The 17,012-nt window shown below is 39.7% G+C and overlaps 1 protein-coding gene across 1 annotated transcript in view; it reads left to right on the forward strand.

Moving 5' to 3' along the window:
• The first annotated feature begins 14,317 nt into the window (after positions 1–14,317).
• trip11 (thyroid hormone receptor interactor 11) overlaps positions 14,318–17,012 on the forward strand; it is a 94,089-nt gene continuing 91,394 nt past the window's right edge. The window contains exon 1 of the mRNA XM_060829384.1: positions 14,318–14,790. Coding sequence (XP_060685367.1) covers positions 14,652–14,790 — 139 coding nt within the window. The 5' untranslated portion in view covers positions 14,318–14,651. The remainder of the gene's footprint in view (positions 14,791–17,012) is intronic.

The raw sequence follows: 17,012 nt of genomic DNA on the forward strand, positions 1-17,012 counted from the left end.
TAACCGTAAGTAGTATGAATATGGGGCAAAGGAGTGTGTGGGGCATCGTCCATAATCTCATTACATCACCAAACCATCTCGAGGGGGATAAGTCACCAATTCTCATTTCTATCTTTCTAAGGTTACATATTCTGAAAACAGACTCAGAGAATTATGTATGTTTTCAATGATGTAAAGCGAATTGAACAGAATATAAGTTTAGATCTTTAGAATGCTGAAAGACGGATGTAACTAGATTAATTAACTTCAACCACAAATAGAAAATCAATGGATTTGAGCACAAAACTGGCATGCCTTAAACAAGATGAGAGATTTTTTTAGATTGAAGATGTGAAGGGATTAATTTCAGGATTAGGAAACCGCACCAAAAGCATAAGTAGTGATTAAAAGATTTTTAAAATATTTTACCACGGAGCATTGAACTTTGATCCTATCTGGTTAATACTTTTTAAGGAGGATATTCCAGAGTTTTGATTTGTTTGAACCGAGAAAATACAATAATATATAGAAGAAACTGTCTTAACTAAAATGGTAAAAAATGAGGTCTGCAGATGCTGGAGATCACAGCTGAAAATGTGTTGCTGGTTAAAGCACAGCAGGTTAGGCAGCATCCAAGGAACAGGAAATTCGACCTTTCGGGCATAAGCCCTTCATTCCTGACGAAGGGCTTATGCCCGAAACGTCGAATTTCCTGTTCCTTGGATGCTGCCTAACCTGCTGTGCTTTAACCAGCAACACATTTTCAGCTTAACTAAAATGGTACATATAATGGTGTAAAAGGGGCTGGATCAATTAAAGGATGGTTTGCAAAAACATTTTGATAAGCAGTTTGTATATTTTATTAATATGTTAATAATTTACTGCTGCTATACTAACTGCTGAGTATATACCGCCACAAGCAAAGTTTGAGGAAGCTCAGGATGTGCTGCACTGCACTACTAATACCATGGAGATGAATACCCAGAGGCTCTGTTTATTGTAACTAGCAACTTCAACCAAGCTAATCTAAGGAAGGTGCTGCCCAAGTACCACCAGAACATTATCTGCCCCACCAGGAACCTGAACATTTTAGACCACTGCTCCACCACCATGAAAGATGCCTACCGCTCCATCCCCTGCCCTCATTTCGGGAACTCCAACTGCAGTGCCATGATTCTTTGCCCAGCTTACAGGCAAAAGCTCAAGCAGGAGACCCCCCCTCATGGATATAGGTCCGGTGCTGTTTGGATGCATCTGTTTTGGCCACGTTCAAACAGTCTGTAGGTACCTTGGACAAGTGCGCCACCACTGTCACAGGTGTGTGGAGGACTGTATACTGAAGAAGTCTATCCAGGTGTTCCCCAACAGGAAACCCTGAATTAATCAGGACATACAGAGCTTGCTAAAAACCAGGTGCGAGGCCTTCAGATCAGGAGACTCACTTAAATATAAGGAATCTAAATATGATCTTCGCAGAGCCATTAAGACAGCCAAGGACCAATACCAATGCAAATAGGGACCCAGACAGACACCCGGTGACTATGGCAAGGACTGAATGACATCACAGGTTCTAAAAAGAGACAGTACAAGATAGCAGATGATGACACATCCCTCCTAGATCGTCTCAATGCCTTCTATGCTTGCTTTGAGCAGAATTTCAGCAGAGAGATAACACCTATTCCAACAAGTTCTGATGAACCTATCCCAACAGTCACTGCATCAGAGATCAGATCCTTTTTCCTTTGTGTGAATCCAAGGAAAGCGATGGGACCAGTTGGAGTACCAGTCCGTGCACCAGATCATGTGCAGATCAACTGGTAGAGGTCTTCTCGAACATCTTCAACCTCTTCCTGCAGCAGGCCACTGCCTGTTTCAAGAGGGCCAACATAATCCCTGTCCCTAAGAAGGCTCATGCAGCATGTCTCAATGACTACTGCTCAGTGGCCCTAACGTCTGTGGTCATGAAGTGCTTTGAAAGGCTGGTCGTGGCATAAATCAACTCCAGCCTCCCCACTAATCTTGACCCACTCCAATTTTCCTATCAGACCAAAGATCCATGTCAGATGCCATAACCCTTACCCTTCACTCTTCCCTAGAACATCTTGACACCAAGAACAGCTCCATAACAATCCTACTCATTGACTGCAGTTCAGCATTCAACACTATTATCCCCTCGAGACTGATTACTAAACTTAGTGATCTCTGACTAAACCCTAGCCTCTGTAACTGGATCATCAGTTTCCTGACCGATAGGCCACAATCAGTGAATATTGAGGACAATACTTCATCCTCACTAACACTCAACACTGGAGAGCCCCCAGGGGTGTGTCAGCCCCCTACTGTACACACAGTATACCCATGACTGCATCACCAAATACTAGACTAATTCTATTTACAAGTTAGCTGAGGACACCACCATAGTCGGTTGAATCTCAGATGGCAACAAAACAGACTACAGCCCGGAGGTGGAAGACCTGTAAAAATGGTGCACTGAGAATGCTTGTAAAACCAGAGAACTCATTATTGAATTTCGGTGGGATGTTACTCAGCCCCCCTAGACATTAACAGTACAGAGGTGGAACGAGTGGAAAGTGTCAAGCTCCTAGGAGTAGTCATCCACAACAAGCACTCTTGGACTCTTCATGTGGATGCATTGGTTACAAAGGCCCAACAAGGTCTCTTCTTCCTCAGGCAGCTGAGGAAATTTGGCACGACAGCAAATACCCTTGCCAACTTTTATAGGTGTGCCATCAAGAGCATTCTGTCTAGATGCATCACAACCTGGTATAGCAACTGTACCATTCAAATCAAAAACAGTTACAGAGAGTGTTGAACTCAGCCTGGACAATCACAAAGGTTAACCTCCCATCTACAGAATCCATCTACCAGGGCCGCTGTCAAGGAAAGGCCGCCAGCATTCTCAAAGATCCATCCCACCTTGGCAATGTTATTTCACAACCTCTACCTTGGGCAGAAGGTACAGAAGCCTGAACACATGAACCAGCCTGTTTCGAAACAGTTTCTATCCTACTGTAGAATACTGAATGGACTCACAAACTCTTAACAGACCCATGTACCTGTGTTTTTGTTTTTTGTCACTGTTTACCTATTATTTACTATCTATGCTACTTAGCTCTGTGATCTACCTGTATTGCTCACAAGACAAAGCTTTTCACTGTGCCTCGGTACACGTGACAGTGAATTCAATTAAAATTCAATTCAAATAATTGCTTGCACATAGGTAAAAAACTGACATGAAATATTATAATGAAAGTCAAATTATAAATCAATGATCAGAAACACTACAATTCAAATATCATCTTGAAAGAGAATTTCTGTTGTTTGGTTTCTCATTGCCAACGTTAAGTCTCCACACCTGTAGCTGTATAAATATGCAGTGCCTCAGAGAATGATTCTGTTACTTGTGGGAGTAAATGGAGTTAAAATAGATATACTGAAAAGTTAACAAATATTTGAGGTTAGACCATTTTTGATAATAGATTTATTTCAGGGATATTGTAGTTATCCTTTGTGAAGAAATTTAGCAGAATGTACTTGCATTCTATAGAACTCAGAGACTGAATGGTGATCTTACTAAAATATACAATATTTTAGACAGCTTGCTAAGAGAAGATGCTGACAGTCTGTTCCCCTGGCAAAAAAAATCTCAAAATGGAGGGTGAGAGTTATGGGGCATAGCAATTTGGGACTGTGATGGAATTTTTGCTCTCATAGGGATGTACATTGCTGGTATTCCCTACTCCAGAGGGCTGCAGGTGTTCAGTTACTGAGGACGTCCAAGACTGAGATCAAAACAATTTTTTAAATACCACAGAAACCAAAGAATGTCTGGGGGTGGTGGGAATGTAGACTTAAGGAAGGTAGTGCACTATGATTCCATGGAATGGTGCAGTAGGCACAAGGACCATAAAGACTGCTCTGGCTTCTATTCCTTATGATCTTATCACACTGTGGAGTGATGTAAGTAGGTCTAAGGAGGGTTGAAAGCATTTCCAGGATGGCATGCCTGATTCGAGACATCCAAACCAAATCAATGCTCATTGATAGGCAGATTAATTTGATACATGAACCAGGCAGCTTTACAATAAACATAGAACATAGATCATTACAGCGCAGTTCAGGCCCTTTGGCCCTCGATGTTGCATCGACCTGTGGAACCAATCTGAAGCCCATCCAACCTACACTATTCCTTTCTCTTCCATATGCCTATCCAATGACCATTTAAGTGCCCTTAAAGTTGACATGTCTATTACTATTGCAGGCAGTGCGTTCCATGTCCCTATTAATGTCTGAGTATAGAAACGACCTCTGACATCTTTCTCTATATCTGTCACCCCTCAATTTAAAGCTATGTCCCCTCATACTAGCCCTCACCATTTGAGGAAAAAGGTACTCACTGTCCAACCTATCTAACTCTCTGATTATCTTATATGGATATCATGTTCTTGTATCCATTATGTTCTTGTATTTCATTATTTGCAAAAGAATGGAAAAACAAGTGAAATTCTAGTTTGGTTTTGTTGTTAAGTATCAATTTTGTGGATATATATTAGTTTGTGGATGGATTATTCTTGGATGATATTATTGGTTTACAATAGAGGAAGCAATGGCCTCATGACAGAATTGCTGGCCTGTTAATCTAGACATCCAGGCAATGTTATAGGGATTCAGGTTTGAATTCCAGCCACAGCAGATGGTGGAATTGGAATTCAATAAAAAATCTGGAATTGGGAGTCTAATGATGACCACGAATCCATTGTTGATTGTTGGAAAAACCCATCTGGTTCACTAATGTCCTTCAGGGAAGAAAGCTGCCATCCTTACCTGGTCTAGTCTACACGTGACTCCAGACGCACGAAATGTGATTGAGTCTTAACTGCCCTCTTAGCAATAAATGGTGGCCAAGTGATGATACCTTCATCCCATTAATGAATCAAAAAAACTTATAGCAGATCAGCAAAACTAAGGAAATATCAAAACAACAAGATATAATGTGAACAACAGTTAAAAGTAGGAACTGAATTACGCAGAATGGAAGACAGAAATATTCCAAAAATAAACAAGATACTTATCCTGAAATGCAATGGAAGAGAAGATAGATGAAACGAGATGAATTTCAGCAGTTGAACTGGGATAGCCGCACTGTGCAAATTCAGATATTTCAAGTTTAAAAGTTTTAAAAAGACTCAATCCTAACCAATCTATTAAACTGCACAATGACTTCAGAATGATTGTTTTTATGGATGGAATTAAGAACTGCTGGTGTTTGTTAAGCTTCTGACAAGACTGAAAGTAAATTTCATTCAGGTTTTATATTTATTACTGATGTTAAACACTACAAATGTGTAGGACCTAATTCTCTGACCCAGCACCTGTAATAATAGTGTCTTTTTATATTTCTTTCAATTCTTGCATGGGATGTAGGCATCACTGGCTAGACCAGTATTTGTTGCCTGTCCCTAATAAGCTTTAAAGTGAATGGCTTGTTAGCCCATTTTAGAAGGCAGGTGAGAGTCAACCATATTGTTGTGGGTCTGGAGTCAGATATAATGGTGACAGATATCTTTACCTGAAGGACATTACTGAACCCAGGTGGGATTTTATGACAATGACCACATGGTTACTATCAGACTAGCTTTTAATTTCATATTTTAAAAGTTGAATTTAAATTTCACCATCTGCTATGGTGGGATTTGAACACATTCCCAGAATTTTAACTGAGTCTTACCTGCCCTCTTAGCAATAAATGGTGGCCAAGTAATGATACCTTCATCCCATTAATGAATCAAAAAAACTTATAGCAGATCAGCAAAAATAAGGAAATATCAAAACAACAAGATATAATGTGAACAACAGTTAAAAGTAGGAACTGAATTACGCAGAATGGAAGACAGAATTTTAACTTCACCTCTGGCTGAAGTAATCATCTAAGATTCTACTAAATGCCACTCAAGTAACAGTGATTAATGTAAGTTCAATGGCATTATCTATGTCTAATGACAACAAATTACACAAAGATATAGGCTCAGACTTCCCTGGGAAATTGTGTTATTACGAAGATGGAAGTGTGTGGTAGGAACCTACAAATAATGAAAAATGGTACATCTTTGAGGAAATGTTTTTATGCAACTCTATATTTTCTTGGGACTCTTGTATCAGAATGCAGCTATTGCTGAAATACAAAATAAGCAATTATAATGATTTCACCCATCAAAATTAAAGGTAGGCATGGTATTCCTGCATTTCAGTCAGTTTCCAAATGGTAGTCATTTAGTTTTAAAATAATAATCTTGAAGGCATTATCTCATGCCAGCCTTCTTAGTCCAAAAATGCAGAAAAAGCAGAGCCAAAATCAAATTGTACATCATTACATTACTTACTCATTAAACAAATAGTTGTGGCACAGTTTTGTAATAATTACTTCCCTCAAGCATTTCATTCTTCTCAACTCTGAAAAGAATCAAAATGGTTTTTACTCACTTTTAGGTGTCTGCTAGCACCTATTCCTTGTATAATCTATCAAAATAATATAGAACAATCATTGGGGCAAGTTTCCAGATTTGCCCTAGAAAAAATAAACACTGAAAAATATTTATTCATCATCTAAACTGCTTTTCTAAAGCAAGCTTGTAAATTATACTAGCAAATGATGAAGAATGAAGAGGATTGAATCCCAGATCATTTCAGTGGTTTAGGGATAGTGAATTATTGTTACTATTCGAGTAATGTTCTGTTGATATTGATTTTACTGCAGAAATCATTTTTCATCTGGTGTTGTAGATAATTGAGGTACACACCCTTAATATGTTTCCAGATGTATGTACTGAGATTGCAATTAAATTGCCAGTGTAAGTTACTGTGTTCATTAAACAAAATAAATAGCGAGAAGAGTTTATTATATGACTATAATTAAGGGCAACATTCTTCATCAAGTGCTAGCAGAAAATGAATCCAAAATTTGTTGCAGTGAAGAGTCTCATGGTGATTACTATGGCTTAGATTTATTTTTCCCTTCCTTTTCAGCTCCCATTGTTTCTGTGTAGCAATTTGTTTTTCCACCACATATTGCTGGAGGGCAAATATCCCAATAAAAAAAATGGCCTGAATCTTGTTGATCTTCCATTAAGAAAGAGTTATTGACTCGAAGTGTCAAAGTCCAGCACATTTCAAAACTACATGTTGAAGGACTAAAGCTTGGAGTAAACCGTTTTCACAAAGCAAACCAAGGATAGGTCACTGTCTAAGGACCTCCCACCATAGTACACTGAGGGACTGTATGTTTGAGTCATAACATATATAGTATATTTTAAATGATCGTAAATCTAGTGAATTGCATTCGCTGTCAAAAGAAATAGATATATTTCTTATATTGTGTAATATCAACTTTGAACTGGGTATCCTTTTATAAATTTTAGAAATAGAACATAGGACAGTTAATAGACTGTTAGCCTTTACTGTAAGAAAATTTCTGTATTTAAGTAGTGAAGTCTGGCTTCAGTTGTGCAGGAGCTTGGTTAGGTCACACCTGGAGTACAGTTTGCAGTTTTTAAAATTCATTCATGGGGGACGGATGCCACTGGCCAGGACAGTATTTATTATCCTTCCTTAATTGCCCCAAGGGAAGTTGACAGTCAATCATATTTGGTTTCCTTTTCACAGGAAAGATACTAATGACGTAGAGGGACTATGATGAACATTCATCAGACTTTTTCCAAGAATAGAGGGACCAACCTAAGAAGAGAGATTGAACAAACTGGCCTGTAGTTTCCAGAGTATTGAAGTTTATAAAATATATAAAAGGATGGACAGGGTAAGATATATCTCTTGTTGGAGAGTCTCGAAACTGGAGCACAATTTAAAAATAAGGAGGATGCCTTCTTAGATCCAATTAAGGAGAAATTTCCTTCATCAGAAGATTGTGTTCTTTACCATAGAAGGCTCTGAAAGCTCAGTTTTTGAGTGTAGTTCAGATGGAGAAATATAAACTTCTGATTACTAGTGGTGTGCAAGGTTTTGGGCATGGGCCTGATGGATGGAGTGGTGGGATGATGCGGTTGGTGGTATGGGATTGGTAAAAAGCATTGAAGTGTTCAATCAGCCATGATCATATTGGATGTTGGGCAGCTCGACAATTCCCATTCTTATGTTTCTATATTTTTGAGAAAAAAAGTTCATCTTGCATATGCATAGTATGCCTGATGCCTCTTGTTTACTCTGTTATATTCATTTATTTACTTTTTTCTCACTTATCTGATGAGGAGCTTGCATTATTGATGTTCAGTAGGACATTTCGGGTTGTTATAGTCATTATTGATTTCAGTCACTTCGGGTTGTGTACAAAATGAGAAACTGCTGGAAAAACTCAGCAGGTTTGGCAGCATCTGTGGAGAGAAATCAGAGTTAACGTTTCAGGTTGGGTGACCCTTCCTCAAAACTGAGCTTTTCTAGGAATTTCTGTTTTTGTTTCTGACTTACAGCATCCACAGTTCTTTCAGTTTTTGTTAGAGTTGTGAACCTGCAGCTTGACCTGAAATCTCCAGAAGTTAAAGATAAATAGTCTCTGTCACTGCTGCTAGCAAGCCAGGAGAAAACTGGGGTATGATAAAAGTGTTTTTTTTTCACTTCCTCTGATCATATTTGTTTATTAGATGTAAAATAGGTTGAGGTGAGAGAGAAGACTGACTAGACATGAATTCACATGATGTTCCAGCATCTGGCAACACTACAACACGTTCACCAATTTGCCAGTTTGGTCTTGGCTAATTCAGTAACTTTTTCCTTTCTAATGGTCTCATACAGCTATTCAGTTGCTATATTTTATAATTCTCACTCGCCATTTTTAGAATTCCATTGCTTATGCAATTGACTTTCACCGTTTCTAAATGTTTCCCTGAATTTGCAACTCTAGAGATGGCCAACTTTTAAAAAAATGAAGTTAAACAACTGAAGAACCAGTTGATTGGTCATGATTATATCGAAAGCTATGGCGTAACATAAAGTTCCATCTATTGTTTACAATTTGTCACTTAATTTTGTGTTTGCAAGTCAATCTAATAGAATTATAATTAGTACAGAATGTTTTCACAGAAATAGCACTTGAATAGCTGTGGTACCATTGAATCATCAGTATAATGTAATTGAACTGGCTAAATGGTTGTGATGTTTTAGGATTTAAAGACAATAGGTTTGACTGGCTGCTAACTAAAAGGCTGTACAACTTCCACCCTTATTCATATATCCTTTGCCTTTCTCCCTTATTCTGCAATGGGAGGTGAAATTTTTGGAATCTATTTTCTAGGATCTGGTTATGCAATTGAGGTACAATTGAAAACACAAGAAAACAGTTGACATTTCCAAATTTAAAACATTTCATGTTGTTGACCATGCATCTGTACTAAAACAGATTATAAAGTTACACCTGTCTTATTAGGTTATATATGTTAAGTATGCCCAAGATCAAATTGGATCATATTTAACATAATTTTTCAACATTATCAATTCAGATGAGTATTCATAATAATGTTTGTTGCTGAACTGGTTAACATGTTCTCATCCAATCTTATCATGGATTTGAGTTCAGACTTGTGAAAACTTGATTATGAAAATAATGAAATCATACATAACACAATGGATAAAGCTGCAATTTATATTTAAGCTGCTGATCCCTAAAATAAGAGACAATCACTGTCACTTTAATTGCAATCATTATTTTATTCAACAAAATAACAAAGGTATTAAATTTAAGTGAATAAAAAATTGAATGCTTAAAAATGTAATTGAGAAAAGATCAGATATCACATTCCCAATAAATTCACTGGGTAATAGAGAAAACAGGGGATTTGTCTTCAATTTATTTTAAATTTCACAATGCAATGGCAGGAAGATTATCTATAATGAAATAAGCATCTGCAACTTGCACAAAAGGTCACTAGTTGTTCACCTTATTCTCCACAATTCTTACAATATACACATCCCTTCATTTTCTGGTACACAACTAAAAACAAACTTTGTAAAAAAAAGGCAATATTAAAATTCAGTTTTAAAAAGAGACCTAGATGTATTTTCAAAGTTAATTACAAGGTTGTCATCAATATTTTTCATTTACTCATGGGATGTGGGCATCTCTGGTGGGCCAGCATTTATTATTCATTCCTAATTGCCCAGAGGGCAGTTAAGAATGAACCACATTGTTGTGAGTCTGGACTCAGATGTAGACCAAACCAGAGAAGGATGGCAGATTTCCTTTCATAAAGAACATGAATGATCCAAAGGGTTTTTCTCCTGACAAGGTTTGTAGCTCCTTGAAATTGGAGTCTCAGATAGATAGGATAGTGAGGAAGGCATTTGGAATGTTTGCCTTTATTGGTCAGTGCATTGAGTAAAGGAATTGGGAGATCGTATTACAGCTGTACAGGATATTAGTTAGTCTACTTTTGGAATACTGCATTCAATTCTGGTCTCCCTGATATAGGAAGAATGTTGTGATACCTGAATGGACTCAGAAAAGATTTACAGGGATGTTGCCAGAGTTGGATGGTTTGAGCTACAGGAAGAGGCTAATCAGGCTGGGACTATTTTCCCTGGACCATCAGAGGCTGAGGGGTGATCTTGTAGATGTTTATAGAATATTGAGGGCCATGGATAGGGTAAATAGACAAGGTCTTCTCCCCAGGCTGGGTGAGTCCAAAACTAGAGGACATAGATTTAGGTGAGGAGGGGGGGAGATTTAAAAGGGATCTATGGGGCAACGTTTTACACAGATGGTGGTGTGTGTATGGAATGCACTGGCAGAGGAAGCGATGAGACTGGTACATTTAAAAGGCATCTGGATTGGTAAATGAATAGGAAGGGTTGAGAGGGAGATAGGTAAAGTCCTGGCAAATGGGACTAGGTTTCTTTAGGATATCTGGTCAGCATGGATGAGTTGGACAAAAGGGTCTGTTTCTGTGCTGTATACCTCTATGACTCTATAATTGACAATGGCTTCATGATTATCATTTGGCTGTTAATTCTTAATTGAATTTAATTTGCACCATCAGTCATAACAGGATTTGAACCTAGCTCCTCATAATATTACCTGAGTTTCCAGAGTAATAGACTATTGAAGACATCTTGAGGCCATCATCTTCCCAGCGCTGGTTGCATCGAGATTTGGTGTGTATTGTGTGCACTATGAATCATACGACAGTACATATAAATATGTTGTGATTTAATATTCTAAGTTCCCCTATCTCTGTGTGAATTGAATGCTTATTGTTTGCACCTCTTCAGAAAAGGCAAGAATTTTATGATTAAATAATTTTTATTTTTGCGCTGATGACATGAATTGTTTCAATTAAAAGAAAAAAATACAGACACTGACAGTATCCCTTTTTTTTCTGGTTTCTGGTATAGAAACAAGGTAAAAAAGGCCATTTGGCACTTCAAATCTGCTCCACCATTCAATATAATCATGCAATATTCCTCTGTTTTCCCATATCCTTTGATAGCTTTAATATCCAAATATTCTTCTTTCTTGCATATATACAATGATTTGGCCTCCATAGCCTTTTGTGGAAAGAATTCAAAAGGTTCATTATCCTTTGAGTGAAGAAATTATTTCCTCATCTCAGTCCTAAATGGTCTACCCCTAATCCCAACTGTGACTCCTGGCTTTTGATTCCCCAATCAGGGAAACCATCTCCCTTAGCCTTGTTAAGATTTTGTATTGTTCAAACTCATCATTCTGAACTCTAGTGAATGCAGGCCCAGTTAAATTGCTCCTCATCTGAGAATCCTACCAGCGCTGTTGGGCCATGCATAACTGCAATAAAAAATCCCTACTTTGCATGGAAGCAGGTCCATCATGTCCAGATTGACTCTCCAAAGAACATCCCATCCAGACCTACACACGCTATCATAACACCTTGCATTTCCCATGGGAATTCCACCTAATTACATCTACCATGTCTTTGTCCAATCGTTTGACTTGTCTAAATCACCTTGTAGCATCTAAGCATCCAGCTCAACAGGGGAATAGATTCATAGTCATAGAGATGTACAGCATGGAAACAGACCCTTTGATCCAACCCATCCATGCCGACCAGATATCCCAACCCAATCTAGTCCCACCTGCTAGCACCCGGCCCATATCTCTCCAAACCCTTCCTAATCATATACCCACCCAAATTCCTCTTAAATGTTGTAGTTGTACCAGCCTTCACCACTTCCTCTGGCAGCTCTTTCCATACCCGTACCACCCTCTTTGTGAAATATTTACCCCTTAGGTTTCTTTTATATCTTTCCCCTCTCACCCTAAACCTATGCCCTCTAGTTCTGAACTCCCCATTTGTCCCAAGCCTGATGAAAGGGAGAACGTAAGGAAGAACTTTTTATGTAGCATATGGAGTGCAGGTTCATAGCTCCTTGAAAGTAGAGTCGCAGGTAGATAGGATAGTGAAGAAGGTGTTTGGCATGCTTTCTTTTATTGGTCAGAGTATTGAGTACAGGTGTTGGGAGATCATGTTGCGGCTGTACAGGACATTGGCTAGACCACTGTTGGAATATCATGTGCAGTTCTGGTCTCCTTCCTATCAGAAAGATGTTGTGAAACTTGAAAAGATTCAGAAAGGATTTACAAGGATGTTGCCAGGGTTGGAGGATTTGAGCTATAGGGAGAGGCTGAACAGGCTGGGGCTGTTTTCCCTGGAGCGTCGAAGGTTGAGGGGTGACCTTATAGAAGTTTACAAAATTATGAGGGACATGGATAGGAGGCAGGATGAGGTAGTCCTTTTTTAAACAATAAAGTAGTTCTTCTATAACGCGATGGACGTGTTCTTGTGCAATCCAGCGATATAGGAAACCGTCCTGACAGCCAACACACATTTTTTAAAGTTCTCGCTATAGAAACAGTGCTCCAATTCGCTGATCGCGTTACAGTGAACTCGCTTACACGAAGCGCGCGTTATAGCAGAACGACATGGTGCTGCTGATTTAGAGATCCGTATTTTAGAGTAGGTAGTTCAGTTGCTATTAGCAGCCCTAAATAAAACAGGTATAAACTCAAAGTTATTAGCCCAAGTTTTAATCCTGAGTCCTGGCTGGACCTTCAGCCCGGGCAACTCTGGAGCCATTTGCTCACCTTCTGGATTCGAACGTGAGTGGGTTTCTTGATAATCCAAGTGCCGTTGCCGTTCTCAATAAGCGTTGAACCCACTCGTGTTCGCCACTATTGGGCTGGCAAGATCCGGACCTTGGCTTCCAAGCTCATCTTCCTGTACGCGAGAGATCTTCAAGTAAAACGCTGTAGTGAAATTGTTAATATAAAATATGTATTTCATATCTCGTCATTCCGCGTTTTAGTCATGTGTATATAGTTCTTATTTTCCTTTGAAACAAAATGTGAAAGAAAATTTGACAAAGTAGAAATGCATATACTGTACACTTGAGTTGTAATATACTATTAGTCAATCCTCAGCGGTGTTTCACACTGTTTGTTAATTCAACTTTTCTTTCAAAATAGAATGCTGCGGATGCTGGAATTCTGAAATGAAAAACAGAAAAGGCTAGAGAAGCTAGTAGCATCTGTGGAGAAAGTGAATTAATGGTGACAAAGCATACAAGTATTTGAGACAAATACTAGAAAACGGAAATAGAATAATTCGGTAGACAAACGAAAAAAAAGCAAAAAAAAACTGTGGTGGCTGGAAATCAGAAACAAAAACAAAAATTGTTGAAAAACCTCAGCAGGTCTGGCATCATCTATAGAGAGAAAGCAAAGTTAACATTTCGGGTCTAGTTCTGAAGAAGGGTCACTGGCGCGGAAACGTGAACTCTATTTTCTCTTCATAGAATATTTGGTCAAAAATCACAGGACACCGGGTTATAATCTAACAGGTTTATTTGAAACTGCAAGCTTTCTGAGCCCCCGCTCTTCGTCAGGCAAGTGGGTGGGGACTCAGAAAGCTTACAGTTTCAAATAAACTGTTGGACTATAATCCGGTGTCCTGCGATTTTTGACTTTGTCCATCCCAGTCCAACACCGTCACCTCCCTATCAGAGAATAGTTGGGTAATTGTTTACTGTTTGAGTGGGCCGAAGCACCTTTTTCCATGTTGCAGATCTGTACGCCTCTTACGTTTCTTCTGAATTCTGAAAAGGGGTCGTATCAGTCGAAACGTTAACTCTGTTTGTCTCTCCGCGGCAGCTGAGTTTATTGTTGTTATACCACAATCCTATGCGGCGGGGCTTTTAAAGATGGCGGTTGTGAAAGTGGTCTATCTCGCTGCTTTGTACCCAGAGGGCCGGGCGGCGCGCAGCTGCTGACGCTGACAATATGGCTGCCGTTGAGTTGGCAGAACCGGGGTTGGGGTAGCAAGTGAGGGACGGCGGAGGAGCAACAACAACAACAACAACAGCAACAATAAGTAGTAGCGCCGCCGATCACGATATAATCGGCCGAGTATTCGATTTTCACCGCCGTATTTCGACCTCCTTCCTGCCCCGTTGGGCTGCTTGATACCTGTCCCGGAGGCTCGGGGCCTACGGCCTGGCGACGGGGAGGAAGCCAGGGACTCGGGTAACCCGCTGGTCGTCCGCTCCCACCCTCACTCCCGCCGCTGGTTAGCCGTCTCTCCATTCCTCTTCACCACACCGTCCCCTCCGCCGGCACCATGTCCTCCTGGTTCGGTGGGATTGGCTCGGGCCTGGGGCAATCTCTGGGTCAGGTCGGGGGCAGTCTGACCTCCCTGACTGGCCAGCTCTCCAGCTTCACCAAAGACATGTTGGCAGAAGGTGCCGAGGAAGTGCGAGGTGAGGATCCGCTGACCAGCTCCCGAGTTATAAGTTTTTGAAATCTAGAAAATGAGACGTGTCCCAAATTTTGGGGATAGTGACATTAGTAAACAGGGTCTATTTGCTTTCATTAGGTACATTTCTCCGTAACAGCTGTTTGGGCAAGTGACATTACAACTGCTTTTAAGATTTATGATGTACCCGGTTGTCTTAAGCTAGTCAAATCGACCGAGTTTACTGTAGGTTGGCTTGCAAATTAGTGGTGTTGTGAAGTTTACAAAAGTATGAGAGCGATAGGTTGTATGTGTTTTTCACGCGGAATTGAGCTCCTGCCAAATGCCTAGTGGCATTTGCAGGCTGTTATGAATTCAGAACTGGATCAAGACTCACAATGAGAATACAATGAATATACATTGTTTGCCTTGTTTCACCTGTGTTTTATTGTGTGTGTGATCTCTGGCATTGTGCTTTACACTACATAAAATCGTTGGGCAATAATTTCTGGTTTGCAGGGATGTATCCTATTAGATTGGAAATAATAATAATAAAGATTGTAGAATGCTTATTGAACTGAAGGAGGCTACTTGGCTTATTGATCGTTAATGGGTATTTGAAAGGCTTGAAAATAAATCTAGCAATTAGAAGCTGATCAATACAACCTCAGTAGTGGGGAAACTTTCAGAAACAATACTTTTGGACAAAAATAGAAGATACTAGAATAAGTGTAAGTTTTTTTTTAAGAAAAAAGGTAGAAGACAGATGGTGGTGGAGGTTGTTTTTCAAATTGGAGGCCTGTGACCAGTGGGGTGCCACAGGATCGGTGCTAGGTTCACTACTTTTGTCATTTATATAAATTATTTGAATGTGAGCTTAAGAGATGTAGTTAGTAAGTTTGCAGATGATACCAAAATTGGAGGTGTCGTGGACAGCGAAGAAAATTACCTCTGATTACAACAGGATCTTGATCAGATGAGCCAATGGACTGAGGAGAGTCAGAGATAAACAGACCCTTCGGTCCTACTCGTTCATGCCGACCAGTTGTCCCAACCCAGTCTAGTCCTGTTTTCCAGCACTTGGCCCATATCCCTCTAAACCTTTCCTAGTCAAATACCCATCCAGATACCTTTTAAATGTTGCAATTAAACATATGCAACGCTTAATGAATTTGCGTGTCAATCTTGTAAATCTTTCCTGCCACCTTCCAATTTGATAACATCTCTCTTATTGCAGGGCAATCAGGACTGTATGTAGTACTCCAAAAGTGGCTCTCCAATGCCCAATACAGCCGCAGCATGATGTCCCAACTCCTATACTCAATGTTCTGACCAATGAAGGCAAGCGTGCTAAATGCCTTCTTTATCAGCTAGTTTATCTAAGACATGATTTCAAGGAACTATGCAACCACACCACTAGGTTCCTCTGTTTGACAACACTTCCCAGGGCCCTACCATTAACTAAGTCCTGCCCGGTTTGTTCTACCAAAATGCAACACCTTGCATTCATGTAAATTAAATTCCATTTGTTACTCCTTGGTCCATTGGTCCACTGATTAAGATCCTGTTGTACTCTTAAATAATCTTCTTCATTGTTCATTATACCACCAATTTTGGTGTCATCTAAAAACTTATGAACCATGCCCTCCTATATTCTCACACATTTAAATAAACTACAAACAACAGTGAGTCCAACCCTGATCTTTTAGGAACTAGGCTGGTCATAGGCCTCCAGACCGAAAACAACTCTCTATCCACAACCATCTGTCTCCTACTGCCAAGTTAATTTTGTATTCGATTGGCTAGCTCTCCCTGGATCCCTTATGATTTAACCTTACTGAACAGCCAACCATGCAGAACCTTGTCAAAGGCCTTGCTAGCCCATTTAGACAAAGTATATTGCTCTGTCCTCCTCTGACCTATTGGTCACACCCTCAAAACAAAAATTCAATCCAATTTGTGAGACACAATTTTCCATGCACAAAGCCTTCCTGGCTAACTCTAGTCAGTCCTTGCCTCTCCAAGTGCATATAAATCCTGTCTGTCAGAATCCTCTCTAATAAGGTACCCACCATTGATGTCAGGCTCACCGATCTATCATTTCTTGGCTTTTCATTGTTGCCTTTCTTAAATAATGGCACAATACTGGCCACCCTCCAGTCTTCTGACACCTCACCCGTGGCTGTTGATGATACAAATATCTCTGCTAGGGGCCCTACAATTTCTTCTCTCGCTTCTCACAATGTC

Source organism: Hemiscyllium ocellatum, chromosome 8 (assembly GCF_020745735.1).
Source record: "Hemiscyllium ocellatum isolate sHemOce1 chromosome 8, sHemOce1.pat.X.cur, whole genome shotgun sequence".
Taxonomy (NCBI): domain Eukaryota; kingdom Metazoa; phylum Chordata; class Chondrichthyes; order Orectolobiformes; family Hemiscylliidae; genus Hemiscyllium; species Hemiscyllium ocellatum.